Source organism: Anser anser, assembly GCF_964211835.1.
Source record: "Anser anser genome assembly, chromosome: 3".
NCBI lineage: Eukaryota > Metazoa > Chordata > Aves > Anseriformes > Anatidae > Anser > Anser anser.
Genome location: NC_139722.1, coordinates 25,618,973 through 25,646,947, shown reverse-complemented (window position 1 = coordinate 25,646,947; position 27,975 = coordinate 25,618,973). Strand labels below are relative to the sequence as shown.

General features: G+C 38.4%; 1 protein-coding gene and 1 long non-coding RNA gene across 5 annotated transcripts in view; one reads left to right on the top strand and one right to left on the bottom strand.

The window, feature by feature from the left end:
• MLIP (muscular LMNA interacting protein) overlaps window positions 1-27,975 on the bottom strand; it is a 113,877-nt gene that overhangs the window by 62,489 nt on the left and 23,413 nt on the right. For 3 of the 4 annotated variants that reach the window (XM_083829220.1, XM_083829221.1, XM_083829222.1), the window contains exons 2-3: window positions 3,134-3,292; window positions 699-1,064 (exon numbers count right to left, since the gene is read on the bottom strand). In XM_083829220.1, the coding sequence (XP_083685346.1) occupies window positions 699-1,064; window positions 3,134-3,292 (525 nt within the window). Of the gene's footprint in view, window positions 1-698; window positions 1,065-3,133; window positions 3,293-12,978; window positions 13,054-27,975 lie in introns of all 4 variants that reach the window. The other variant, XM_083829219.1, reaches the window with a different exon arrangement.
• LOC310895909 lies at window positions 17,026-21,880 on the top strand. Its single transcript, XR_014581045.1, has 3 exons — window positions 17,026-17,709; window positions 20,026-20,164; window positions 20,315-21,880. It is a non-coding gene; the product is annotated as an uncharacterized lncRNA (long non-coding RNA).

Sequence of the window (27,975 nt, the reverse complement as noted above, 5' to 3'; positions counted from 1 at the left end):
GTGTATACACCTTTAAAATTATTAGTGCTCTTTTCTAGATGAGATACATTAACTTTTCATGCAGTAAATCAGATTCATGCATTTTAAAAGTGAAATATTTCAGACTCTTTTTTTTTTCCTTTCCCATTGAGGATTTGAAGTTTCAATAAATCAATATACGTGTCTCTGTGAAGATCAATGTAAAACAGACCTTTCATCTTCATTAGTTCTTTACACCTGTGCAGAATCAGTGCTAACTAACAATCAGAATAATAGGACTTTTATAGCCTATTTCTCTAGCATAAAGGGCTGCAGCAGGTGCCGGGAAAAATTAGGCCCAGGAAGTCAGGTGCTAATAATTCAAATGATCTACAAGCTCCACTGATTTCATTGACCTTAGCCAATTTAGTCTAGCTAGGAATCTAACACCATCTGATTAACCTGCTGTCATGATGAGCTGCTCTTAAAGGAAAGAAAGGAAAAAATAATAGATCTGCATTACCTGCTCTGTTTAAGCACCAGTGCCACAGGGAGAGGCACTAAGTCAGAAGGGTAGGAATGACTCCATAGAATACAAACATTACAGAAATGGCTAAAAAAACTTCAAATTAAAGAATAAATTGGCCAAGCTTCTTTACAAAAAGAATCAATGTCCATGTCCTGAAAGATTTAGAAGCCACAGTTATCTCAAGAACTTAAAAAAAAAAGAAATAGGTTACCTGCTGTTTTTGCTGATCAGCAGTGCTGTGGGAAAGCCCAGCACCTGGAAGATGCCCATCACCAGGCTTCCTTGTCTCAGTGCCAGGGGAAATGTGGGATGTAGCCAGCAGCTGGGCGCTGATGGGACCGTAGCCATTGGAAGGCCGTTGGATGTTGATCGAGGCAGCGGCTGCTTCATCTTCATCACCGGAGTCCGTAATCAGGATAAACTCAGCCTTAAAAAGGTCATTCTCCTGCATTTTTCCTTTGCTTGGGTTACACCCCAGGGACTGGAGAACCGTTTGGGTGCTGTCTGGATGGATGGCAGGCACACGGTCTTGCCTGACACTGCTCTTTAAGGACTGCTCATCAGAGACTACGTTAGACTGCAAGAGATACAAGGGGAAAGATCCCAGTTAGACGCAATTTAATTGTGTCCCCCAAAATGAGAAGGAATTTTGGCTTGCCATGATGGCTGACACTGTGCTACCAAAATTGCAAAGAATGCAAAAGAATGAAGAATTTGGACTTGATCCAAGCGGAAACAGGCTACCACGCCGCTCCCTAGGGAGCTTCCAGCTTTCCCAACACCCAGCCAGCTCCCGATGCTGTGGGAGATGTCTCTTTGCAACTCAGGGAGCAACAGGGGACTTGCAGTATAATGGCAGCCTGAGCCTGGTGCTACGGCTGGGTTGGGAACTGAAAGGAGGGTGCAATCAAGCCGAATGAGCTGTCAGAGCTGACTGCGCCAGACACAATGGGAAGGCATCCTGACTGCAGGATCCACAGGAGCAGACAATGTTCCTCAGAGGGGTCTGGCAGACGAATCTGGGACAAAACCTATACATGTTAATGAAGGAACAAAGGCCTTCAATCCAAGGCATTCTCTCAAAAGGGTAGACAGAGAATCTGAGGTCAGAGAGCTTTACTGTGTGTTTAAGCATCTCAGCACAGACTACAATTGTTGTTCATAGTTCCACTTCCAGAATGAGACTTCTCAAGTACGCACTGAATAAGAGTAGGAGTAGTAGTGCAACCTGGGCATATGACGTGCAAATTACCAAATCAGTATTAAAATCGCCATGGCAAAATATGTTTGTCTTGAAGAAGGAATCAAGTGAAAAAGAAATATTGTGTACTGCAAGAGAAAACCTGTAGATGGGGCTCAAATTTGCATCCTGCTTGAGGAAAGTAGTAACAACAAATTTCCACTGACAGATCCAGGAGTCCCTGGAGCTCTGTTCTTTAAAAAGAAATACAATGGAACATACAGGGAGATACCTTCAAACTCAGGCCCTTAGTGTTTTTTTGTTTGTTTGTTGTTGGGGATTTTGTGGTTGGTTGGTTGGTTGTTGGTTTTATGTGTTTTTTCAAACATTGTCCAGGTTCTAGATGTTTTAGAAAAGAGAGTAGCCAATGCTATGAAGGTCTGAGTACTGCATCACTTGTCAGGAAAGTTTTCTCTGCCTAACAGAGTGTTAAAATACAGGGTGACAGATGTCAGCAGTACTCAATTCTGCATTTCCCAGGGCACTACTTATAACAAAACCAATACTGAATGGTTGGAAATATATCTAATGAGTTAAACATCCTGAGGACAATATTTCAGTGCATGTGTCTTCAAACACACCTATTCTCTGCCCCGACCTGACCCTTTTTCAGTCACAGAGGCTTCTGAAAGTGCTGGCACATGGTCAGGTCAGAGGATGGTGAACCCTGTGAAAAGTTTGCTATGTGGAAAAGCACCAAGAACTGCAGCTCCACTGATGTCCCAGGGAAGGAGCTGTTACACAAGAGCAAAAGCACCACAAAGCATTAAAATTAACTTGAGGATTCCACTCTCCTCTCAAACAGCATGGAATAAAATAAGAGGCTGCAAGTGTTGTGAAACAGTAAAGGAATAAAAAACACTGCGGCAGGAGAACCAGAAATGTTGTGCTGTTGGTTTCACTGTCACAAAATCATGAGGACAAGCTTTAAAAACAAAGAAAGCAAGTTTTCTCTTTGGCTGATGCATTACTACATAGCTATGAAGGGGATTGGCACCTACCTTAACTGGAAGCTGCAGCACTGGCATTTGCTAAAATCAGGATCTAGTGACCACCTCTTGGTGGATTTCCATGTGATAACACTCCTCACACACTGCCTTTGCTCTCCTGAAGATCTGGAAGGAATCCCCCCTCCTTTGCCAAGAATACAATTTTGCATGATGGACAGAGGAGAGTATCAAAATGGTAAAAGATTTTCTTCCAAAGTAAGTTCTGCTAACAGCAATATAGGCTGTTGAGCAATTATGTCTTGCACAATAACTCTGCATCTCTGATAGACTTGGTAACTAAAACCAAACACAAGCCAAGACCTTTCAAGGGAAAGAACTTCAGTTCAGGGTTGCTCAGGACAAAAAAAATCCATATTCTTTAAAAGAATAGAAAAAATAAACACAAAAAAGCTCTACCTTATTTATAATTTCTTGATTGCTGAGATCTTTTGGCTCCTCTGGAATAGTCACAAGGAACTTAGAGACATCTACAACCTCAAAATGAGTTGGAAGTAGGCCAATGGATGGCACAAATGTGAAAGTCAATGGTTTGGTTTCAGATTCTTGAGAAGTGACCTGCAAAACACATAATTAGTTCAACATTTTTGTCAGTTTGTCCAGGTTATTTTGGTCTAAGTTGAAATAACATATAGCAATTACATGAACTACTTCATCTATATAACTTACAAGTCAATTATTAATTATACTGGTCAATAGGTTTTATATCAAGTCAATGCATTTAAGGTCTTTTTTCACAGAAAAATACTGCTTTGATTATACCCATCAACATCCTATTTATACTCGTGATGTAGCACAGAAGACATGAGAAGAATTGTTCAATAATTCGTTATTCTTTCCACTTTCCATACCAAAACAGAAAAACATTCAATTCATTTCAAGGTTGCTTAGTTTAACTCCACGTTAGTAGAATGACAAAGTAATTATACACCATATCTGGACATCATATAACTCCTAGAGTATTTGCTTAATAATTTATAGTAAATTAGAAAAACCTTTGCTCTGCTAGAAGAAACTAAAACATGTTTACATTTCTATATACAAATACAGCCAATTCTGAGTAACACCTGGGATGGATTCTGCTTCAAGGAAAGCATTTCACCCCATTTTCTTTGGGCCATTTAACCACATACACCAACTGGAATTTATAGCTTTGTGTGTGTGTGTGTGCGTGTGTGTGTGTCTTGTTTTAACTTCTGGTTCAAAGCCTATAGAAGTTAATTGCTTTTTCAAGGAACCCTAATATGCAGAGCCTTGAACTATAATGAATCATACAGAAAAACAGGACGATTGCTTTAACACTTTTTTTGGCTTGTTTGTTTAAAGTGAAGCAAATTGGAGAGCTATGGTTCTCATTATGCTTCTTGGCAATTTGCATCTATAAGTAAATGCAATTATGCACTGGAATTATGAATACATTCACATGACTCAGCCTTATGGCTGGAACATTAAAAATGATAGACACATTTTCTTTTTTTTATTTATTTATTAAATTAGGAAATATTAGTTACTTCCACTGACAGCTGTCTCCTGGAGGACTTGTGCAAAACAGAGGCAGGTTATTTATACCATTTGCTGTTGTATCTACAACTTAGGAGAACCCAGTTCTCTGAGCCATATCCAGAACAAATTTCCATGTGTCCACCTCTAATTTGGAAAGAATAAGATGTTTTGATGCTTGAAAGTGAAAAACTCTGAGTAAATGGCAGCCATGTCAGTTCTGAAATTGGGTTTTGTATTTACAAACTCATGCCAGTAAGTTATGCTACATTGCAGATTTGCACCAGTTAGAGGTGTGTGCTTCGAGGACTCAGGGACAGAGTGATCTCCTGCTTTCCTCCCTTCCACTTCCCCCTTTCCATCCAAGTGGCCAAGCACAGGCGTGCCTGAATCAGTAACAGAAGAGTGACTGCTAAACGCTCCATGACACCAGGAGCTCTCGTATTTTACATGAGAGAGAAATGACATGGCTCTGTCTTTCTCTCAGCAGCCACAGTATACAAGCCTGATCACTGCTCTTCATAAGCCAGCGGCACAATTTTTAAATAGGAATAACTGGCACATTAAATGCCTTGTCCTTACTCCTAATACAAACCAACAGAGTATACGAGTATTTGAGCACGTACTCATTAGGTAGCAGAAGCCAGTCCCTGCAGCGCAGCCAAGGGACACATCCAACCACCCAAAGGTGCTTTTCAAGAGGCAGGTTTGCCTGTACCCAGGCAGGAGCACATATCATATTAGCATTAGTGTTTACCCTACAGCTGACACTACCCATTAAGGTCTTTCACAGCACCTAAATCTCCACTGAAATTAGCTGGAGATGGCCTTTGCTTTCCTGCAGCTATGTGGCTGTGCTTTCATTTTCCATCTCTAGTTAGGAAATGCAGTTAATGACTCTACCTCAGCCATCTTTACAAAATTTTCCCTTCTCTACCTTGTCTTCTTGTCATGCTCTTACTTGATACTTGACATCAACTGTTTTGTATCTGTGAGCACTCCTGTGTCAGAGGGTAATACCTATCAGCACAAAATATTCCTTATGACAGAGAAAAGAAGAGAGAAAGAAAAAAAGTGTCCAAATAACTAGCCCGACACAAACAGAACTATAGAAAATTGCAATCAAACGTGTTAGCATTGACAAACTCCAAGTACTGTATCTCTGTATTTGTAATGAGGAAATGTGAACAAAAAGCCAAGTTACAAAGACCCCAACCGTTGCATAGTAATGACGATATATTGTGAGCACATTTCCAGAATTCCCAGACCCTAATTCTATACCATGTCTCATCCTGCAGTTCCAGTGTTATTGCTTTGGTGGAAAAAATAAAGGATACATGAAGAAAACCTCATTGTATTTGGCCTAAACACATCATGGAACTCATTATCAAAATGGGTTGCAAGCTAAAACTAAGGTTGGAAAACATGTATAAAGATGTGCAAGCTAGAACATTTTTTCAGCTGAAAAGTGTCGTTAAAACATGACAGTATTTATATTCCTTTAGTATATTTTATTTTTTCTGGACTTTAGAAAGCAAAACCAACAAGTAGAATTACTGCTTGTAGACATTTTAGAAAGTTTTAGAAAATTTAGAAATTTTAGAAAAAAAGAAAAAAATAGAAAATTTAGAAATTTTAGAAAGTTTTACATTGCCAGATACTGCGTGGCAATGTGCAGAAATGCACTCCCTTTAAATTCACTTATAGAGAGTGGAGAACAGAAACTCCTAGCAGGTAAAACTGGTCATGCAATCTAGGTTGCATCACAGAAACCTAAGCAATGAGCAAATATCACAATACTGGTTAGAAAACCCAAATGTTTCCACCAGGGAAAACAAAAGAGAAAAAATCTTGTTTAAAAATATCTTTTAAGTGATTGTTCTCATTTTGGTGATTTCAAAAAATAAGTTAAAATACTTTTACATTGCAAAATTTTAATACTTTTTAACTGGTAATGCTGCAAACAAGAGAGAGAGAGAAAGTTTCTCCCTTTTTTTTTAAATTTTCAATAGCTTTTAGCACTATGGCCTTTAGTTTTCAATTATTTCTTCTATTTCTTCCAAAAAAGGAAGGAAAAATTAAAAAATCAACAATGTGATACAAAAGGAACCCTTACATGCTGCTGTTGACTTTTTTTTTTTTCCCTCAGGTAGAGAAATAATTTTGCACCTTTTTTCATATACTCAATATACTTATTTAATTTACTGTATCTCTCTGGCTGGTGTCTCTATCCTAGAAGAACTGAAGGAAATGAACACAATGGACCTTCAACATTTAATTACATCTATTGGTAGCTATTCTGACATGCAGAAGTAAATAATAGAGAAATAAAATTAAAGATATATATATTTATGAAACTTTTAAATAAAAAAATATTTATGAAATCTTGTAGATTATCATCCTTTCTTCAGACACAATAATAACAGCAGAAATAATTCAATGCCATACATTCCCTGCTGCTCTAATTCACTTGAATCGATATAGTTATGGTGGCATCTGCAATGTGTATTCAAGTTAATACTAATGAATTCTGGTTTATATTATGTAATCAACTTTATGCACAATGTCATAATTGCTTGGCTTTAAGTGCATGCTTTTATGTTACTTAGTTCTTTGAAGAGTATAAATTACAGAGTTTAATATAACTAACTATTGAATATCCATTAGGGGGCTATAGACAGCTGCATAATATGTTGCCAAATAGTTTTAAAAGGAGAAACTTATTTTAAATGATTTCCATGACTTCCTATGTCATCAGTTTGTCGTTGTCAACAGGTTTGTCACATAATTAATACCATCAATTTACAACTGGCCCAGGGTAGTAAATTAAATTATATTAATTATTGCTTTTATTACCACAGCATCTACAGTCCTTACTTGGAGAGCACATATTTATTGTCTTGGGTACCTTATGAAGACAAATGAACACTTCTATTTATTCTCTCTCTTAGGCTATATGCATTCAGTACACTGCCTATTTTGTAATTTAAATTGAGGTCCCATTGTCACTGATTGCTTGCCAGGATTTCCTTCTGGAATACAGATTGCTAAAGTGAAATTGAATATGCTGGTTCACATTACTGCTTCTTCCACTGATTTGTTAATACAAGTCATTTCACTAATAAAATGATACCTTGAGAAAACCTCACTGTTGAAATATCAAGTACTTCCTTTTGAGGTGGCTTATTTATTTAAAGGACAGAAAAGAAAATATAGTCATAAATAATAGGGAAAAAAAAAAACCTAAATGTGTGCAACATGACATAGAAATATGTTGACTGATGTGCTGCTTTGGTCAGAGCACAAATTCACATGCCCCAAATTCCTGCTAAATATAGTTTTCACACACAGGGCACAGCTAAAGCAGTGAGCCCAGCCCGGAGGTGGGCCATCCAGAAACGTCTGTCTTGTGTAAGCTGTTCTTAGACTCTTTTTCTGTGTTCAGACTAAAGTCAGACAACAGAACAGATGTTGTCTTCTCCTGTAGACTGAGAACAAGGCTAATCTGATATAAATGAATCAGTTAATGACATGTAAGAATCTTCAGCAGATTTTTCTATCCTGATTTACTGTATCTATCAGAGTAACCCAGTACAGATTAGCCGATTATTGTGTAATATGAGCTCCAGTTTATCTGAAACCTTTTACAAACAGCAGCAGATGATCATCTGAACACCAGCTTCATATCTGTGAAACTTCAGGGCAAAAGCTAAAGCCATTCCAGAAGTCCAGGGTGAAATTTCAGCCCCGATGAAGTTTGTGCCAAAATTCCCATTGACAGCTGTGGTCCGAGAAGTTCCCCACACCATTTCCTAGCTCTGCTAAGTATGTGCTCATTGTATCACCTTGAACAAAGCACTTAGCTTCCCTCAGGACAGCAGCACACACTAAAACTCAGATGAATATCTTTTGAAAATCAATGCATGAAAAACACTAGAAAGAGCAAATGACTAATAGTATAAAATTGTCATCTATTATTCACAATGCAAGAGTTCATTCAGCTGAAATGTTTCTTTTCAGTAAGAATTTTAATTAGCTTTTCAGCCTGGCAGACTTTATACAACTGTAATTACTCTTTCATACTGGTCTACACAGATGCAGCTGAGCAAAGTGAAAAGTAAGTAAAGATAACCTTTAATTTCCTCTGTTGCAAAGGGGGAGTAATATAACTTGCCTGTTACAATTAATCAATTTAATTTAATGCAGTTTGATTAAATGCTCTAGTGACATTGGACCTCAAGGTAACCTGGATCTCCAAGTCATATTTTATGTACCACTGACATCCTTAAAGCCCTTACTTGTGCCAGTCTCCTAAAACAGCTAGGAAGCAACATCTTCCAAGCTAAAAACACCTCTGTGGTAGCACCCCAAGATACTCTAGTCCCTCATCTATGCACAAAGCTCCAGGTAGGAAGTCCCACACCAGCTTGCATACAGCTACCCTTTCAGCATATTACCACTGTTCCCTTCTGTCTGTCCTGCATTCATTTCATTGTATGGATCAATCAGAAATGACCCAGAAATGTTGTCTCTCTGATTTTGCACAGTTTTTTTATAGTATGGCCAGACTTGCCATCTGGTCTTGCATAGAAGGCATTCAGGGACTGACAAAAGTAGACTGAAAAAGTTTAAAAGCTGATTGCAAAAGAAAATTGTAAAATCCTGGTGATGTCTGGCATGTACGTGCACCGATTATCAAAAACCTTAGCAGTCAGAAGACTCACTGAGATATGGGAGGCTTCAGAGCAAGTCCAGTGCCTCTAGAGACATAAAAATATCTGCACCTAACCAAAGGTTCTTACAAGTCCTTAGGGTGTATGAGTTTGTGCGTAGAGTGTGCATACTGGTGTATACACAGAGACATTCACACACACTGATACACGTATGTGCTTGTACAATGTCATGATACTTCTACCCAACAAAAACTCTGCAGCCTGCTTAGTCACATTGGTATAGCAGCAGCAAGGCACAACAGAACTCACTTTTTCAGTCTTTTTATGAATAACTTCACAAAAGTTGAAGTTCTCACCTCAATTATTCAGTAAGAAATTTAAAGTTAGCCTGAATTGATGCTATTTCCTGTAAGAGTTTCTTGCAATTTCAGTTGTGCAAGAGAGTCCCAGAATGCTGCTGTCATCCTCAAAAACGTCTTTGGGCACAGTCTCATTAATGTGTATGACGTAATTGCCCTTATTTTCTTCTTCCAAAACCATTTTCAAATCAAGCTTTGGGAATAGATACAAATCCTTCCTTATACCTGTCAGAGCTGAGAGATCACTCTTGGTGGATGATGCTAACAAGGAACGTCAGTTTTACAGTAGCACACATCAGCCACCTGCACTTCAGTTCCTAGATATTTCTGTCTGAGCAGATGAGGGCTGGAGGGATTTCAGCCAGCACTGAACCTCTCCTACAAGTGGTGAAGTTTCCCCACCACACTGCTGGGCACTGTCCATCCTGCCACCACTACTGTGGGAAAATCGAGCCCAGAGGAGCCCATCTGGTGCTGCCACCACCACCAAGCACCTTAGCAGCTGTCCTTACAACGAGATGTTGCAGGGCAACTTCAGTAACACACCAGAGATGTCATGGCAAGCAAAATGTTTTGATAGCAGGTGCTACCCAGTATCACATCTGTGCCTCTGTGGATCCCTGTGTCTTCTAATGGACCATTATCTTTGTACAGTGGACTACTGAGTGACTCCAAAAGCAGAATATGTGTGTTAATAAAAGAGATGTTATCAGAAACCATAGCTTGAAGGCCATTGAAGAAAAACAGGGGATTTTAACAGAGCCCTCCAAAAATACAAGCACAAGATAATAGCAGAAGCCTTGAAAGCACAAGTACAGGATAGGGGCCCGAGGGCTACAAGCATAAACCATTAATAATAAGTTATTGCTCACTACAGGAATGCAACCTTGCATACTGGTATTAAGGATAAAAAAGGAAACACAGAAGCAGTATCCAGCTTAAAAATAAATAAATAAATAAATAAATCATAAAACATACCACATACAGTAAAGTTTGGATATAACAGCATTTGCTGGCCAATGAAGAAAGATAAATGACAAAATAAACATATAGCATGTATGTTAGCAAACATATAAAAATAACTCAAAGTGGGTTAAATGCACAGAAGTAAATTCCACCATTCCACCAGAAATCCCCACCGTTTGTCATAACACCTAGGAAAGAAAAAAAAAAAAAAGGTACAAAAGGAGAAAGCTAGCATATGTAGGTTTTAATTATATCATTATTAGTAAAGACCTGTACTAATTAGATCACTTGAACTTTAACTGTGAATATCACTGTAACTGGACCAGTAATTGACATAAAAGCCCTGTGCATGTGTGAATTTGTGTTCATTTATGTAAAAGGCCTGATGGGGTTGGGGGGGGGGGGAGCTGATTGAACAGATGATAGATACAAAAGTTAGTGCATGAAAGTCCCTCCCAAAATGACAGGCTCAGGGGATTAGTGGTCCTGTTGAATGAACAAAAACTGATGCATTCAGAATACCAAGAGTCAGTCCAGCCTGCCCAAGGCCACCAGCACACACGTGTCACATCATCAGTGAACAAGCTGGGTAATTTTGACCTCATCCCAGCAGGCCGTGGGATGCTATGTGGACAAAGACTGGGGGGGTTATACACACAACAGAAGAAAAAAAAAGGTCACCTGGAGTAACTTCATGACCTCACCTAGAAGCCAAAGGCATAGAACAACCTTCTGCTACTGTACAAAGGGTTGCCCTTGCAGCTCTGTCTCCAGCTAGATAGCCTTGAGCGACTGTGCAAGTGTACCAGAGACACAGCTGAGCAGGTAAAGGCACCATGTGAACAGCCACCTGCTGTTAATAAAAACAGCCTCGTTCATTAACAGTAATAACTGGGCTAATAAAATGTATTCTGATAAATATTGCTTGTGGTAAGTGCCTCCTCCATACTGACCCCCTGTCACAGAAAAGGGAATTAACAACATAATAACTCTATGATTAGACTGCTAATGCTTCCATTAGATTGCCTACAAACTCTTGCAGCACTATGTGTGTTTCTCTATTTTACAGAAGTTGTACCAGATATCTGGTCTTCAACCCTACCCTTGAGGCTTGGTAGTAATTTGGACACAACAGGTGAGACTGAGCATTTTCCACCTTCGTAACGTTTCTGCTCATTTTTGAGGAACTACTTTCCTGCTTTGTTTAAACACAGCTGAAGAAGGACTGCTAGAGCCCCCTTTAACAGCTAAGTTTTGCAGGTGTGCTTTAAATGGCTCCAAGTTAGAAGCTGTGTGTGAAATCCCTCCTGGACTCTGATGAGGATGTGCTGGATGATGGGTCTCTCCATGCTTCTCTGCCAAACTCTTTTATAAGACCACTTTAGCAGTATTTCAGCATACACAACAGCACTGACAGTCTCCAGTTACTGTTCTATTCATGATGCTTCAATACAGAGCCTAAACACCCTTATCATCCAACTTTGACCAGCTATCTCTGGGTGACTTGGATATGCCTCTTCTCTCTGCCTGAGATTAACAGCTCCTGTCATTGTCTGCCACCCCCAAATGCAAACATCCAGCTCCATCTGGAGCTTTTCTTCACCAAAAGTTTCCTTTCCCTCTCTATTACTTCTGTCTATTAGCTAAACAATGGTAGAATTATGTCTGATTTTTGGATAGCTTTTTCAGGTTTGTTAAAAATATATATTTTTTTCATTTTTGAAATCTGCAAACTGTAAAGGTATTTTGAGGGTTAAAACGTTTTGACCAAGTTGGGTTTAATTGGAAGGTAACTTTTCATTTAAAGGTAATTGATCTGACAGGGGAAAAGAAAAGGTTGATGCGATTTGCTCTTGGCAACGCAGATTCTATCAAGTTGTCTCCTGTGTTCAGACTCTGCCATTATTACTAAACTTTCATTTTCATTTATTTTAAATCTCTGAAGCATGACATTTTCAATAGATCCCTTCCCAAACCACAATATCTTGTGTCTAGGCATTCCTTTTGCTAAGGTGCTACATTTTTGGAGCAGGGATCCAAAGGATATAAGGAAACATGTAGAGCTATAGAGATTAAATTTTCAAAGGAAATACATCTGGCATCTGCATATCAATGACAAGAGAATAGTACGGCTTTCACATTTTACTCTTCTCAGTGATTGATCGTGACATACTCTTAAATATGATTTTCCAGATCCATAAAGCCATCCAGCACCTGGATTTGTCAGATTTTTGATCAGTCAGAAAAAAAGTTTAAAAAATAAATAAAAATAAAAAATAAAATTAACATAAAAAGATAATTTAAATTTTAAAAGTGATGTTTTCATAGACTTCATAAAGTGCAAATTAAAACCTTAGTCTTAATCCACTCTTATATGATCAGACTGAGGACTTCTAGCTTACCTGCTCCCATTCCAGTAGGCAGCAGTGAAAGCTTTATAATACCAGTTAGCCCAGATGCCTCAGCTCCTTTCCATAGGGAACCAAACAGAAGTGTTCTCACTGATGGTAGGTTAAGGATACACAGCATATTTTGGAAATCTTCAGACACTAAATTTTCTTTTTAAATTTTTAACCAGTCATAGGTGGAGGCAGTTGGTATTTTGATAATTGAAAAATTGATTATTTTATCATGTATAATCAGCAACAGGTTTTATGTCAGAAGCCACACCACCCTCTCAGTCACCTGTGCAAGCAATTTAACAAACAATCACAATCACCATGAGCCTATCTACTAGCATTCTTACCTGTCCTTCATTAATAAAACTCACTGGGCTGGTAATTTGACTGTCTCCTTTCCCAGTCTGCTGTCCATAACACAGCTTGGAGAAAAATAAAAAAGGAACTTCAAACAGCAGTGAAGAAATGCGTGTGACAAAACTGAAGAAGAGCTCATATTTTCTTCTTCTCAGTAGCGATTTTCAGAGGTCCTTTTAACCAGCTATTTTCTGAGTAGGCCTGTGTGGGCCCAGAAGAATGCTGGCTACAAAGCATTATTATTCAGGCACTCAGCTACAAACATGTAAGAAGGTAAAGCTGAATGGCTGCTTGCTTCTTCCACACGTTCACAGAAGAGGATGGTATACTTAGGAATTTGTTTTCTTTTCAGTGCTAATCATTAAAAAGCAGCTGTCTTTAAACATTTAACTTCAGCTTTCCCAGATATCAAGAATACTGCATGTTTAACAGCACCAGGGTCATTTTCATCTGACTTTATCTATTTGGAAGAATAGCTACACTTGTCCCAATTAAGTCAGTTTATTTTTATTTTTTTCCCAACAAAAGAGCTTGTGTGAAGGGTTGTCATTTTACAAACTTGACTTTGTTTCACTAAGAAAAAATATTTTGAGTTTTGTACACTGGTATAATCACTCAGCTGAATAGTCATGCACCATTCCTCAGATATTTTAGAGTGTAGGAAAAAGAATGTAGATTCTCTACAGCAGAATGTACATTTTGTACCAAGAACAAGCATAATTTCTTTAGCCAACAAATCCAGGCAGGTTGAGAACTGATTTCTATGCCCTGGTCTGCCTCAGGCTTCCTGGGCAGCCCTGATCAAGTGCCTGCAACCTTGTCTGCTCTAAAATGTTCTAGCAATCCATGGCTAACCACAACTTCAGTCTTCACCAAGTGTTCGCAAATATGTTACATCCACCTTACACTATTTGACTACTTCTGGTGATGAAGATATGCCTAATTAACATGTGCTAGCCTTAACTTAGAAGAACTTTTGCTTGTTTGGTTTTCTTGCCCAGGGATGAAATATGGCATCTATCAAGTTTCCTATAGGAGTCCAGCCAAGAAGCCCTTCACAGCTAGGACGATCCCATGCAGATTGCTATTTTTACCTAAAGTAAAGTTCTGATTTTGCCCTGCAAGTCATATTCCTGCCAGAACTGGGAGATAAATTATGCTGTTTACTTTCATAATCAGGTTTTCCTTCTGTCTAGCCTTATGCTCTTGGCCTTATATTCCAGTGTCAACTAACTCATCTTGTATTACAGCATTTATTAACACATCTGGCCAACACATCTGACCAATGACATTTTCCTTCCTCTATTTGTCTTTATAACTCAGCTAGGCTTCTCAGACGCTGTCTTTTCTATTTCCAGTTTGCAAACTACCTTTAAGTTATCACCTGTAGAGTTTGCAACATCTGAAGCAGACCTTGAGAAAAGTGAGGAAAACAGTGTATCCAGGTGTTGGGCTTGAAAGTGTGCTACCGATGCCAGGCTTCTAATGGAGAGTCTCCCAGATTTGAGCAAAACCTTGTCAATGTTATCTTCCAAAATATACTTTAGATTTTCAGATGAAAACATATAAATAAGAATGTCTCTATAGACACTATGAACTAATGAAAAAGATCATTGCATTTTAAAAATGGCAGGTGATTTAATTTTAATGAACATAAGTCTGTACATCGTCTTTTACTTCCCAGCAATATTTTCTTCAGAAGCATGTAGCATAAGAATGCAGGTGGTGATGTAATATAAAACTTTTTCGTGTAGTGACAGAGTGTAGATTCAATAGATTCATTCCTACACATTTGTACTTCATGTTGCACCTTCACTCTAAGCAATCAAAGGAAGACATGAAGATAATAATCATAGCTTTAGATTAAAGAAGCAATTGAGTTAGTTTATAGCCAGAACTGCATTTTGGGAGATTTAACGTTTCAATCACTTTAAAGCATATAAAAATCCATGTTTTCTATAATACCTGAAAATACACTCAGTACTACCAAGGCTGATTCTGGCAGCAGTCCTGAGATATTCCACACAGATCCTTAAACTCCTTCATCACCAGGGAAAAGTGGTTACCTTCAAGCTGTTACCATTAGCAGACATAATTAACATAAGTGACATGGGATGTTTTCTTTCTCCTCTTGTCCGGCAGTTTAGCGTTTTGATATTAAGTGTTGTTAAGTCTTGGTTATCTTATACTATGTTTTTTATTAGGCTAAAAGTAAAGACACATGCCCCATGCTTCAAATTGTAAGTTTTATATTCTATTGTAGCATCTGAAAAAGACCTCTGTTCCTTTGGTCTCAGATGGGTGACTCTGCGGTCTCCTAAGGGCAGAGCCGGCTGATCCAAGGAGAATGTTGCTTGCTGACTGCTATATTCTAAAATGCCTGGGTTGAGGAAAGTCCTGCAAAGCTTCAGATGACATGCTGATTTTTATTTTTATCACTTTGGACAGTTCTTTGCTGAGCATTACTTGAAATAAGTCAAATTTTACCTAAGATCTGAGTGGAAATGGATGTGATTTCTCAATGTGGTCTTACCTTTGAAAAGGACATAAATATATCTTGGATGCCAACTAAATGTTATTTCTGTCATTACTAGTAATAGAGAAGTAACATTTATCAGCATGCTTACAAGAGTTTGATTCAATGCAACAGACTCAACTTCAAGTTAGAGTCAACTTCAAATGTGCTGGAAAATAATATTATATATGCACAGTTTGTTACCAACAGAGATTGCTTTCTATTTTTCATCCATGTCCTGAAAACTGCATTTCAGAGGGAAATGAATATTGCAATTCAGATTATATAAATGAGGAAGTTAATTTAAAAGTTAAAAAACTTGAAGTGTTTCAGTCATCCATTTGTTGTTTTGAGATATTATTTGAAGTTTTGATTTCTACTAACAGGGATCCTTAAATAAGACATCAGATATAGATTCTTCATTTAAATTCTACAACAAAGACCCTATAGCTCGTGTGTTACTTTCTCACCCAATGTTTTGACAAGTGGGAATATTTACAGGTTATAAAAAGATTTGGACTTAATAAAACTCTCCTTCCTACATTTCAGCAAATAACTTGTTAGCATACTTTATCCCAGAGACTACATAACTCCTGTGAATAATATTAAGAAATCACAAGCATTTTTAAACAATGTTTTCACATCTATATGCACAAACCAATGTGCAATCTAAAAGCTTCATAATTAATGCTTTGTGAACAGTTTCAGAGGTTTACAAATATAGAAGCATATCCAGGTTCAAACTAAAAAAATAAAGTTTAAAAACCTTAGCACTGTAAGTCCCACTGCAATCCAACGTAACTGTAGTTATGCATGCTTTTTACTAAAGCTTCAGGTTATTTTCTACATATATATTTCTTATATATATATCTATATATGCATTTAAGAAAAGGTTGTCAGTGTACTATTTCTGTCAAATTCTGTCTTTTCATTTTCCTTCTGGTTAAGGCTGTTTCATCAAGGAAAAAAAAAAAAAAGTGATTAGAAGCTCAGTCTTTCAAACATTACCCAGCTAAGGTATTTATTTATTGCAGCAGAGGCTGCAGGTCAATGGAGGAGCTCAGCCACTCCAGAAAAACACAAAGCACGTGTGCCTGCAGGATCAGTCTTCTCTGAAAAGCCCTTTCTCTAACTTTTAAAGGGAATGTATTATGTAACAAATGCAGTCTATCAAAAAGGCAGTTACCTCATCTGGTACATGTCTTACAGCTCCAGTCTCTGATTTTGTATCTGCCCTGACTATTAGGTCTTGTTTGTTAACTAGCCAGAAGTTGGCAGTGAGAAAAAAATTGGAAAGTTAAGGAAATGAAACAAGTTATCTTTGGAAGCGGCTCAAAAGCCCTCTTGTACCAAGTACTTATTTTTTCTCTGCTTCCCAGAAAAGATCCTTGTAGGAAATTACCAGATATACTGGTAGCTGGTAACATTTCATTCATTTAAAACGTTGCCTTTAATTTCAGTAGAAGAAGCCAAACACTGTGCTTGTTGCATGTAGTATTGCCTCAGCTGACTCTGTATTGCCATTATACATAGGAAATCTCATCTCCTTTGCAGTTCTGAAGTGGACCAGGAATTTTTCATTTAAGTATTTTCTTCCACATAAGTCAGTTTGCTTGAACAAAATCTTTTAACAGAACATATTTGCTTTTAGTCACTTTTAATCTGGAAGGTTCCTTGAAGCCAGGAGGGACTGACTAGTGGAAACGCTGAGAAGGATGGACAGAACAGTTTTGAATATGTCTCTCTTTGAAGACCAAGATGGAAACTTACTCCAAGTTTCCTACAGTACTAATGGAAGCCCCACCTACCAGGTAATTAACTATTTTCAGCTCTCTCTCTCTTAGACACGATTTTCAGCACAAGCTTTGGAAGATGTCATCATCGATTAGCATCACAGAACAAACTGCCAAAGGTTGAAACTTTCCTCCAGAAAAAGTTTTCTCCTAGCCAGAAATGTGAAACCTACTAATTGAATGTAATGGTGGTGATATGACCTCCCAGAGCCAGGGCAAGCAATCAGCACAAAAATCCTGAAGCTGAGGACTTGGGTGGAGGATGTATATTTGATGGGCAACCACGGAGCTTCAGGTAGATTTGTAGAGGACACCTTTTGCTCTGGAACACTCATCGGCACCTGCCTTTTATCAGAAAGCAGCTGCGACCCACAGCTTCACCTGAAGTTCACAAACAAGCCAGAAGACTGCAGGTGAGGTGTCTGTCCTGAGGGGTTCATCATCATAGAATCACAGAATGTCCTGGGTTGGAAGGGACCTTAAAGATCACCCAGTTCCAACCCCTCCTGCCATGAGCAGGGACACCTCCCACCAGACCAGGTTGCCCAAAGCCCCATCCAGCCTGGCCTTGAACACCTCCAGGGATGGGACATCCACAACCTCTCTGGGCAACCTGTGCCAGTGCCTCACCACCCGCTGAGTGAAGAGGATTTTCATAGGCCTCTCTCCTTCTTGCAAATCCAAACATTTCAGGAAAGCACACGGTCACAGATAGATTGAAGTAATTGCTAGGTGTTTTTCTTTGGCTTCTTACTAGTGATAAGTCAACAAAAGATTTAAGGCTGCACTGGCCCATAGCAGATCTGGTCAACAGCAAAAGTAATGTCACTGAGGATTTCTGGAACAAAGAACAAAATCATGCCTGCTTCAGAGCTCCTTGTCTGCTACATAGGACACAAGCTATTTCCTAATTATTACACTTCCACTAGAACCTCAAACATTCATCAGAGCACTCAGGATGAAGAGGCTTTTGACATGCTTTCTGTAGAAAGAGTGTTTGTGTGCGTGTGTATGTAAAATGAAAGATGGGAGAATGTTATGTGGGTGGCGGTAAAGTGTCAGGAATTTGGGAACTGCTTTTGCAAACAGCTATGTCAGCAGACTGTGTACTTGTCCCATTAAAGCAAATTAGATTTTGCTCACATGAAACTCCAGAGTTTTTATGATTACCTAGGAAAAAATTAGATCTTGAGTCAATTTTTATAAAGTTTCTGAGATCACACAAAAGCAAAGATACAATGTGCTGTGATATTTTTGCACCTGCCTACTTGAAAAATATATTTCATTTCATAACACTAGTTAAGGGCACAGTGCCACAAGAAATACGCCTGTTCACATCAAAAGATCAAATTCTGAACGATCAGCTTGTTTCAACCCTCATAGCTACCCAAGTACACACTTCAGAAGTTGTTTTTCTCATCCAAACTCTGCTTATCAGAGCATGTTCACGTGATTGTGAGTCTATTTTAAAAAGTTTTTATCTCTCAGCTGAAGTATAGATAGTGAACTAATGAGCTGTTGGGCATCTGCAGCTGCCAAAAAAAAAAAAAAGTGAAAAAAATGGGGTTTGTTTAAGTAGTCTACCTTTACTTCTTCCCTGTGCAGTGTAAGAATGCATCCCTTCTAAAAAGGGATAACTTGTTTGAATGTATTAATTGAATACTTGCCGTATTGTGACCTTTCATATCTGCCTAAGCAAGCCTGAAACATGAGAGACTCTTTGCGAGATCTCTTAGTCAGCATCAAATTCTTTCCTAATCACTTCTTCATCACTTCTAATATATTCAGATTTTTTTTTGTCATCACTTTAAAACAACTAGTATACAAATGTGCCTTAGAAAGTATATTCTGGGTAAGAATATTTTTACACTGTACTCCTGATGGTGACTGGTGGACAAGACAAACCCTCTGGTAAGGCTTCATGGTTGTTTTTTTGTTTGTTTGTTTCTGTTCAGATTGAGTTCACACATTAGCAGCACCAGTACCATATCTACAAGCCAAGTTATCAAACAGATCTTATGGGAGCCTAATTTTTGCTGGTTTAATGCACAGACATTATTTTTTCCACAATAAAATAACTGTGATTTTTGAAAAAATTAAATCTAAAATAAAAAAAATAAAAAAGTACAACATTTCAGGAGAGTATCCAAAAGTAAACCAATCATTTCAAGAGAGAACAATGAAAATAATTTACTTATGTAACAGCAAAAGAGGGTGCATGAAAAAGCCACCAAATGTCAGTTTGCTGGTAGTTCTTGCCATCAATGTAAAAGATATTCAAACATTCAACTAAATTCTTCTCAGAATGAAGGATACCCTAATACTATCATTAAAAGCAGAAAATTCTGAGGAAAACTGAAACATTCAAAAAAAAAAGAAAGAAAGAAAGAAAAAGGAAGAAGAAAAGGCCTATAATAAAAACGTGTAGAAACAAACAAAAAATAGTAAAATAAAAACTAAACCAAATTTAGCAGGAATTCAGTAGTACAGGTGAATTCATTTTACAAATAGATAGAAATTTTACAAAAACATCAGTGTAAATACATAATATTTAGGGCACTTCAGAAGCAGCTAAGGTCAGCAAAACATGGGAATGAAAAGGGTAATTTAGGTCCACAAACGCAGGAATTGCTGTGATCTGTTTACATCCATCGCCTAAATGTGTAAGCAGGTAAATTCTCTCTCTACGAATTGCTGTGCACATGAGGTGCCTTTGTCTTTGCCCTCAGACAGGAGTGTAATCACAGATAGCCCAGCGGATTTCTCAAGCTCTGTACCTGTGGGACCACCACGAAGCAACACTCCTAAAGCCATGAGCCTGACCTGAGGGAAGTGAGACCATGTGTAAGCTTTTATACCGGCCAGCAGGTGGTTAAGTCCTTTCTTCCAATTCTTGTCACAATATATTTTTTGGGGGGGGGGGGGGGGGGGGGGTTGGTTCTGGAACCATTTCCAGAACCATTTCCATTACAGGTGGCATCTCTCTGAGTTATAGTCACAGGTGGGTTTTTCTTCCAGGCACATACCTCATCATCTTTAAGCCTCAGTAGGCTTTTAGCATCTACAGAGCCTCATGGTACACAGTTCCCAGTACACCAACATGTTCTGCAAAGAAGAACCATTTTGAACCTGCAACCTATGGGTTCCATCCGATGTCTGCTAATCTTTGTATTGGTAGTGAATACCAGGACAGTGAATGAAGGAGGTTTCTTCCTCTTGAAACAAACTGGTCTTCTAGATAAAGTCTCCTGGAAGATTAGAAGACTTGTTTTCAGACCTGCACTAAAGGAACCGTATAAAGAGGTGGGATGCTCAGGCTGGAGTAGTTACAGCCCAAGCACAGCCTGGGCTCTCTGCCACATCCTGGGGTGCTCAGCGTGCTTCTGTGCAACCTCCATGACCATCTGTCACTTGCACCATCGAGCCATGTCCTCGTTTCTGTTTGGGTAATGGACTTCCTTGCTTGCCATGTGAATTCCCTTAAGCATTCCCTCATGTGCCATTTGAGGGTGAATGATACAGTTTACTCTGTCACACTGATCCTGCTTTACATAAAGTGTGAGTTCAGAACTGGAGCAGGACTAGATACTGCTTATCCCAAATTCTGAACATGTGTCCTGGACAATAGATAGCAAATTCTGTCTCATATTCGCTCCAGCCCAGTGTGTATTGAATTATTTAAATGACATGAAAGACTTTCATTAGGAGGAACTCCCTCACATACTCTGTACCTACGGTTATATGGTATTGTAATTCTTCTGCAAATTAAGAGATCTGAGCTCAGTTCACAGCATTTGCCATGTTCTCATACTGTTCTCTAGGCATCAGCTCTCAGGCACTGCCTGAGACACAAGACTGGACAAGACAGGACCCTGGCTGATCCAGCATAGCAGTCTTAATAGGCTCATTCTTGTAGGAAACTGATATCTAGTTTGGAGGCCTAAATTTGGAAAGAGTCACAGCTGAGAATGCTAAACAAGGCGACCTGCTTCCCCATGGCCCTGCATCATATGCTTACTGCTCTTAAGGGCCAGCAGGATTTAGGCTCTTTTCTAAAGCTGGCTTTTCCTGATGGCTCCCTCAGGCAGCTCCCTACCATGGCTTTGGGGTGATAACATTCCTGGGTGACTGCTGCAGATGGACCCAAGTGACCCCTGTGTAAGCAACACTGAACTAAGAGCCCTGCATTTCCACCCCCAAATGACTCACAAATCCCAGTAGCCAACTCTCAGATCTCACAGAAAATCTTTTCTCTTCAAGTCTCTTGCCCTTGATCATTTCTGCTCCTGAGAAAATCCCTCGCTTACTTCATACTTCTGTAGTAGCCACATGTTGAAGGTAAGTTAAAAATCGATGGCCAAATCAATTTCAGTGAGACTTAGAGTGTTAAGTCATCATGGATTTGTGCAACAAATGAAATCCTGACAGCTCAGAGTTGCACTATCCATTCAGAGTCCATGCCAGTCACATTCACTCTGAATTCCTGTAGTTTGTGGTGTCATACAGTTTGCAGTGTTTTCTCCAAAACATCTCTGTTAAATCTGCCTACTATTTTGATACCAGATTTCACTTCTGGAAGTTAGCATCTCCTAACCAACTTTAAATAGTGATCATTTGATCAGCACATTTTAAAGATACATCAGCCATTACATAAGTAATACCACAAATCCAGTTTCAACAACAGCAAAAATACTTTATAGGTATTTAATTCTGATGGAAACATTCAAAATGGATTTGGTCTCTTTGAAAGAGGAAAAAGCCTTGAATGATGTTGAATCTGATTGCAACATCTTCAATTGCCAGTGAAATTAATTGTATGACAGTATCTCATAAGAAAATTTTACCTTTGAGGCATTTCATATCCAAACCAATAAATACTGAGCACATCTATGGTAAAATAAATAAATAAATAAATAAATAAATTATTGGAGATAAATAAATCTCCTGAAGGAGATGTTAAGGGCAATATTAACAAGTGAACTGAAGCAATATGCAATAATCATATTACTGTCAAAGAAAATGTCATGAAGAATTCAATGTGATATGTATGTTAACGCATAACAAATTTATTAATAACATCAAATCAAGAATCACAGGTCAATGTTTTGAGCAGTTGATGTTAAAAGTGACATTGGTAATAGCAGTATCACTTATCAAACATGCATTAATGTCAGTTTACTTCTGTCACTGTCAACAGCTAAAATGTATAGTGATAATGCACTGCATATGCTACCCAACTCTCTCTGCCAAATACTTATGTCAAATTGTTTTAAAAAACACTAATCAATGTGGTCTGCTATAGAAAGTTGATATACTGAAGCTAAGTTAAGAAGGTGATGAATAAACAATAATAATAATAAATCTTCAAGCATTACAAGGAAGCTAAGGTTCCTCCAAACATAGATATCATAAAAGACTGGCAATGATTGAAGTTGGACTTTCAAATCATTTTTATATTAAAAAAAAAAAAAATCTCAGCTTTGTAACACCACATATAGCACCTATTAATATGGTAATTGGAATGTAATAGAAATATTTGATTATTTATACAAGACCTTGAAATAATTTTACAGATTTGCTGCCAGGGATGTTTTTATGAGTTAAAGAACATTTCATCTTTCATTATCAAAAGAAGATACCCAAAAAAGACCTTTAGTACCATCAGTCTAGCCTAACTACTGTTTTAGCCTAACTACTGTCTAGCCTAACTACTGTTTATAGGGTGGACTTGGGCTGTGTTTTGTCATAGGATTTTTCTCTACTTCCATACTAATTTTCATTTAGCTATGAAATTAATATGATGGTATTTTCTAATGGAAACCTAGTCAAATACTGAGCAGGATCCTCCCAAATCAAGAGGCAGAGGAGTACACTGCAAACAGAGCTAGACGTTATTACGGCGCTGCATTTGGATCTGATTGTACAATACACATGTCTGGCTCTTTACATGAGTCTCCAGAAAACAACTGTTTGTTTTGTTTTGACATGTATATCCACTTCCTTAAGTAAGACACCTGAGCAAAGCTTACAGACAGGTGCTAAAATATTTGAAGAATCACTGATAAGGTGTTAAGAATATCAGTACCTCAAGAATTTGATGCTTTAAAGAGTTTACATGGAGTCAGCTTACAAGATATTTTCTCCATGTCTTCCAAAATCAGAAGCAGCATGTCTTGTGGTGGCTGGAAGAACACCGTAAGTATTACAAGTTGTCAGAAGTAATGTATTCATTTTTCAGATTCCAACATGGCTGCTTAACCATGAAAAAAAAAAAAAACCAAACTTATTTTTATCAACAAATTGCATCAGTAGTCTTTACTAAGTACCACCTAAAACCAAGTTTTACATTTACACTGATTAGCATAAAATTAATCTCCATCAGTCAACTGCAACTGCAATAAAATACAGAGAGCCCTTGAGCTTACTGTATACAAGACTGCAAAACCAATTATATTTCCCTGCATGTTGTGGAAGTGAAGATTTTGATGACAGCCAGTCAAGCTCATACCTCATGATAGATACAGAATACCAATGATATAAAGGAAACATTCTCAGGGATCTATCTACCCATTATCTCCAAACAGAATTAATTTCATGTCTACATGTGTTAATGTTAAATATATATGCATATCACTGCACCTTGTTGAACCCTAATTCTCTAAAAGCATTTCCACAAAATATATCTGGTCTATGAAATAAGTATCTTAATGAAACAAAACTTTAAATAAAACCAAGTAGCCTCAAAACTGACCAATGACACTGAGAAAGAGGAATGTTAATGATGCTGTATTCTTTGATTCAGGTCACATGATTCCTAGGCAATTCTTAAACTATAATGAAATATGATACAGAAGGAAAGCAGCAAACATCTTTCTAGCCACCAAATCAGCATAATATTAACTCCTTTGGGATGGATAAATTACAAAAGGAAAACAAGCCTAAAAACCTTTGTTCATTAGCACAAATCACTGAGAATATCTGATGAAGGTCTATGTTCAGAGAGCGAGCAGCTAGTAATCAACTTCAAATTTTTTATCTTCCTATGTTTTGTGGTGAGATATAGCCCTATACACTTATATACACTATATACACTTTATCACTATGCACTATATACACTTTATCACAACTCCTGCAGAATACCTTGCTACAGAGCAGCAATTCGGGAGACTGTAAAACGCTGCTAGTCCCTTCCTTTTTCTTGAAAGCTGTCTAGATATATTAGCAGTAGTAAGCGAAAAAATAAATCTGACACCACTTTTATTAGGAGAAAGCATTAAAATGATGATGGGGCAAAGTTATACTGATCTAAAATTGTGCAGTTAGACAGAATGATTCTTATGGCTTGAGGAAGGCATAAAAAAATCTGAAGTATCTGAAAAGGAATTAATGAAAGAGGGAAGACTCATCTCAGGCAAGATTAAGGGACTGTGGATGCTTCTTCAGTCACTGTGAACTGGCATCACTCCCTACATCTCATTGTGGATTCAGTGGTCCACACCACAGAGGCAGGGGAAAAAAAACAGAGCAGGAAAATATTTCATCTAGGTATCAGGAATCGTTCCCCTGTGGCATCTATCATTCTATGAAGTAATCTCCCAGGACAGTAATGCAAGTTCTTTGCTAAACTGTTTTAAATCCAGATTTTAGAGATCAAGTTTTCAGAAACACAGGAAAGTAGGTAAGACTCAAAAAGGTGTTTCCTACATCAAATGTTCATGAATCTATTGTAAGGATTATTATTTATCTTACAATTTTTTTCTTTAGCTTATACTCCATTTCTAAATTCCTTTCTAAATCTTATTTAGTATACAAAGAATATCTTCCACAAGCTATTTATAACTTGTTTGACTTAATAAGCATTTGCAATTCTCATCCACTCTTTATATTTCACGAGCGATGAGGCTGACTATACTGAGATGGTTATAGTACAAAACATTAAGACAGGTGTGTAATAAGGGCAGTTGGATTTTTTGTTAGTTTGTTTTTCCTGTTAGAACAAGCTTTCTGTGTAAAGTGCGTATTTACCCCCCAGTATATATAATATATACCCTGGTGTATTATATTTATATAACACGTATCCCCCAACAACTAGGCAGGAGGCCATTCTAGCAAGATGCAGCACTTCTTCCCTCTTCTATTAAAGCCACTCTATATTTAAAAATATTCAGCATTTATGATTCTTTTTTTTGTCTTGATAATAAAGGATGAGATGTCAGTTTGGGGATGCATCTTGAGTCTGATTCAAACAAATTATTCAGTCACTGGGTCTCCAGGATGCTGGAGGCCCCCTCCCTCCAGCCTCGCCCCAGTGGTTTGCCTTTTTAAAGGGCATGAGTTCTCCTTTCAATCTGTATGAAACAGAAATGGCCACCCCATACATCTTCTGTGACTTAAGCTTGGATCAGACCCACAGGTTTGATCAAACACATTAGAGGACTTGCCAAAATAACTGCTACTTTTTGCATTCATGATGGGTCCACTGTTTCAGACAGATGCCAAAATATTCAGAGTATACTGTAAAACGGTCATTAAGGATGAAATTGATGTGTTTAGGAAATTTAAATACGAAAAAGTTTTGAATGCCCTTCTGTTGGTAGCTGCACCAGGACCTGAGGGAAACCAAAAATGAACTTTTCCAGAATTTTGATTAAGACATTAAAATTCTGTCTAAATCTTGTTGTATATGTGAAAGGCTTTCCAGCTCAGGGTGCAGAGTAGGAAGGTGTTCCTTGCCTTGCTCTGCAGTAAGCCAGCTTGTACTACAGGTTAGTCAGAACCGTTTACTTTTTTGTCTTTTGCCATTCCTAAATACAGAATTCTTGTATAAATATGGAAAATAAAGAAAATACCAGATGTGCTTTAGATTAAGCAAAAAAAAAAAAAAAAAATCTATCATAATACTGCATGAGCTCCTTAGATAAAACACTGATACATAATTTTAAGTTTTTTTTTAAGATCCCCAGAATAAGGTTTTGTTGTTGGCAGGGGGAGGAAGAAGAGCAACCTGATCATCCTGACAGCAAACCAGTCAATGAACATACGATGTTCTGATATAAGCGTACTGAGCATTTCTGTCTGGTGGTGTGCAATGGGCCCTGGAGATGCTCAGTATGTCTCGTCAGTTAGAAAACCTGAGATAAAGGCCTGCACATCCCTACCCCACCCAGCTATTCTCTATACACTGTGCAGAGGAAGGGCTGTGGTAATCAGTAGCAGAAATGCTGTTCAGCCAACCAAGGCTAATAAAGAGCGCTTGAAGCCACTTTCATCTTGCTTATCTACAAAAGCATTGCCAGGAGATTTTGCGTGCCTGTGAATCTCTTCTCAGACAACATGGCCAGGTTCATTACTCTATGTGTGTGTCTAAGAAAGTAATTCTGAAATGTAGCCACCAAGGACTGCATGGGCAGCCGCCGTGTGAATGCTTATTCACTTGCAGCTTGGCTTTAACTGTCAAAACTGATATGACTGTGGATTTACTGCTGCAGTTTGTGCCCACTCCTTTTAGTTATTTTTTCCCCTTATGCAACCATTGTCTCCCCTCTTGTAATACTGAGCTGAACTTAATCAGCAAAGGCAAAGTTTGGCATGCACAGACTCTGCTTGGGAAAAACCGCACTGGAAAGTCCTCCAGCACCCTTATACCATCAACACCTTCACCAGCATGTGGGGTGCGTGGCTCTTTTCCCATGATGTTGGTAAAGGTTTGGGACACATTTGTCCCTACTGTCCCATCTCATTGCCAGTAATGTGCATCATGTTGAGCCTTTGTGTTCCTAAGGATCAGGTTATGAGGGCAGACAGAAATGAAGATGTACTTCCAAGACTTCCCTTTTAGTCTGTGAATTATATAAATGTCAATGCCTTTTTACAAAGGTGGGGTGGGGATGTGCAGAGAGGTGAGATAGCTGACTTCATGGTGTCACTTGGGGTCAAGTGAAGGTACAGAGTTTTCTGGACAGCCTGGAGTACCTCCACATCAGCTTTCAGTAAAGCTGGTTAAATTTTTTGATAACTTCAGACCAAAGCAAACTAGGCTAAGAGTTATATATATATACATATTCCCACATCATACTACTTAACCTTGGGCCATCGCTCAGCTGAGTCAGCTTGATTTGCAGACCTTGCAACCCAGTGAGAAACGTGTATGAGAGAAGCATCAGCTTCCTTTCCACCAGCCCTTCTCACTGTGCCTGCACAGCTCCTCTCTGGCCTGGCTCCGTGCATGTAGGCAATGTGCTTTCTTTAGTGCCACTGTCCAGCTTTCTGCCTTTCCTTAAGCAATGCAGGTTTTCCCTCTGAAGAATTATGTTCTCTCTGTGCAAAACAATCTACCAAAGAAACCATACTGCCAGTGACTCCTGATTTATCTCTATAAGAATATATCAGGAAGGAAATCAGATGAAACTTTAGCCTGGAGCAATGAGGCAGAATATCTGGTTAACTTATACAACTACACCTCCTGGATTTCATTCCTGTCTCTGCCACTTTGAACCATCAGGCAAGTCATACTTCAGCTTACCCTTTGGACAACCAGGTCTAGCAGAAGGCGTCCTTGCCCACAGCAGGGGGTAGGGAATTAGATGATCTTTAAGGACCCTTCCAAAACAAACCATTCTATGATTTTATGATATAAAGCATTTAATTTTTCCTGTTGGGGAATTTTCGGGTTTGTAGAG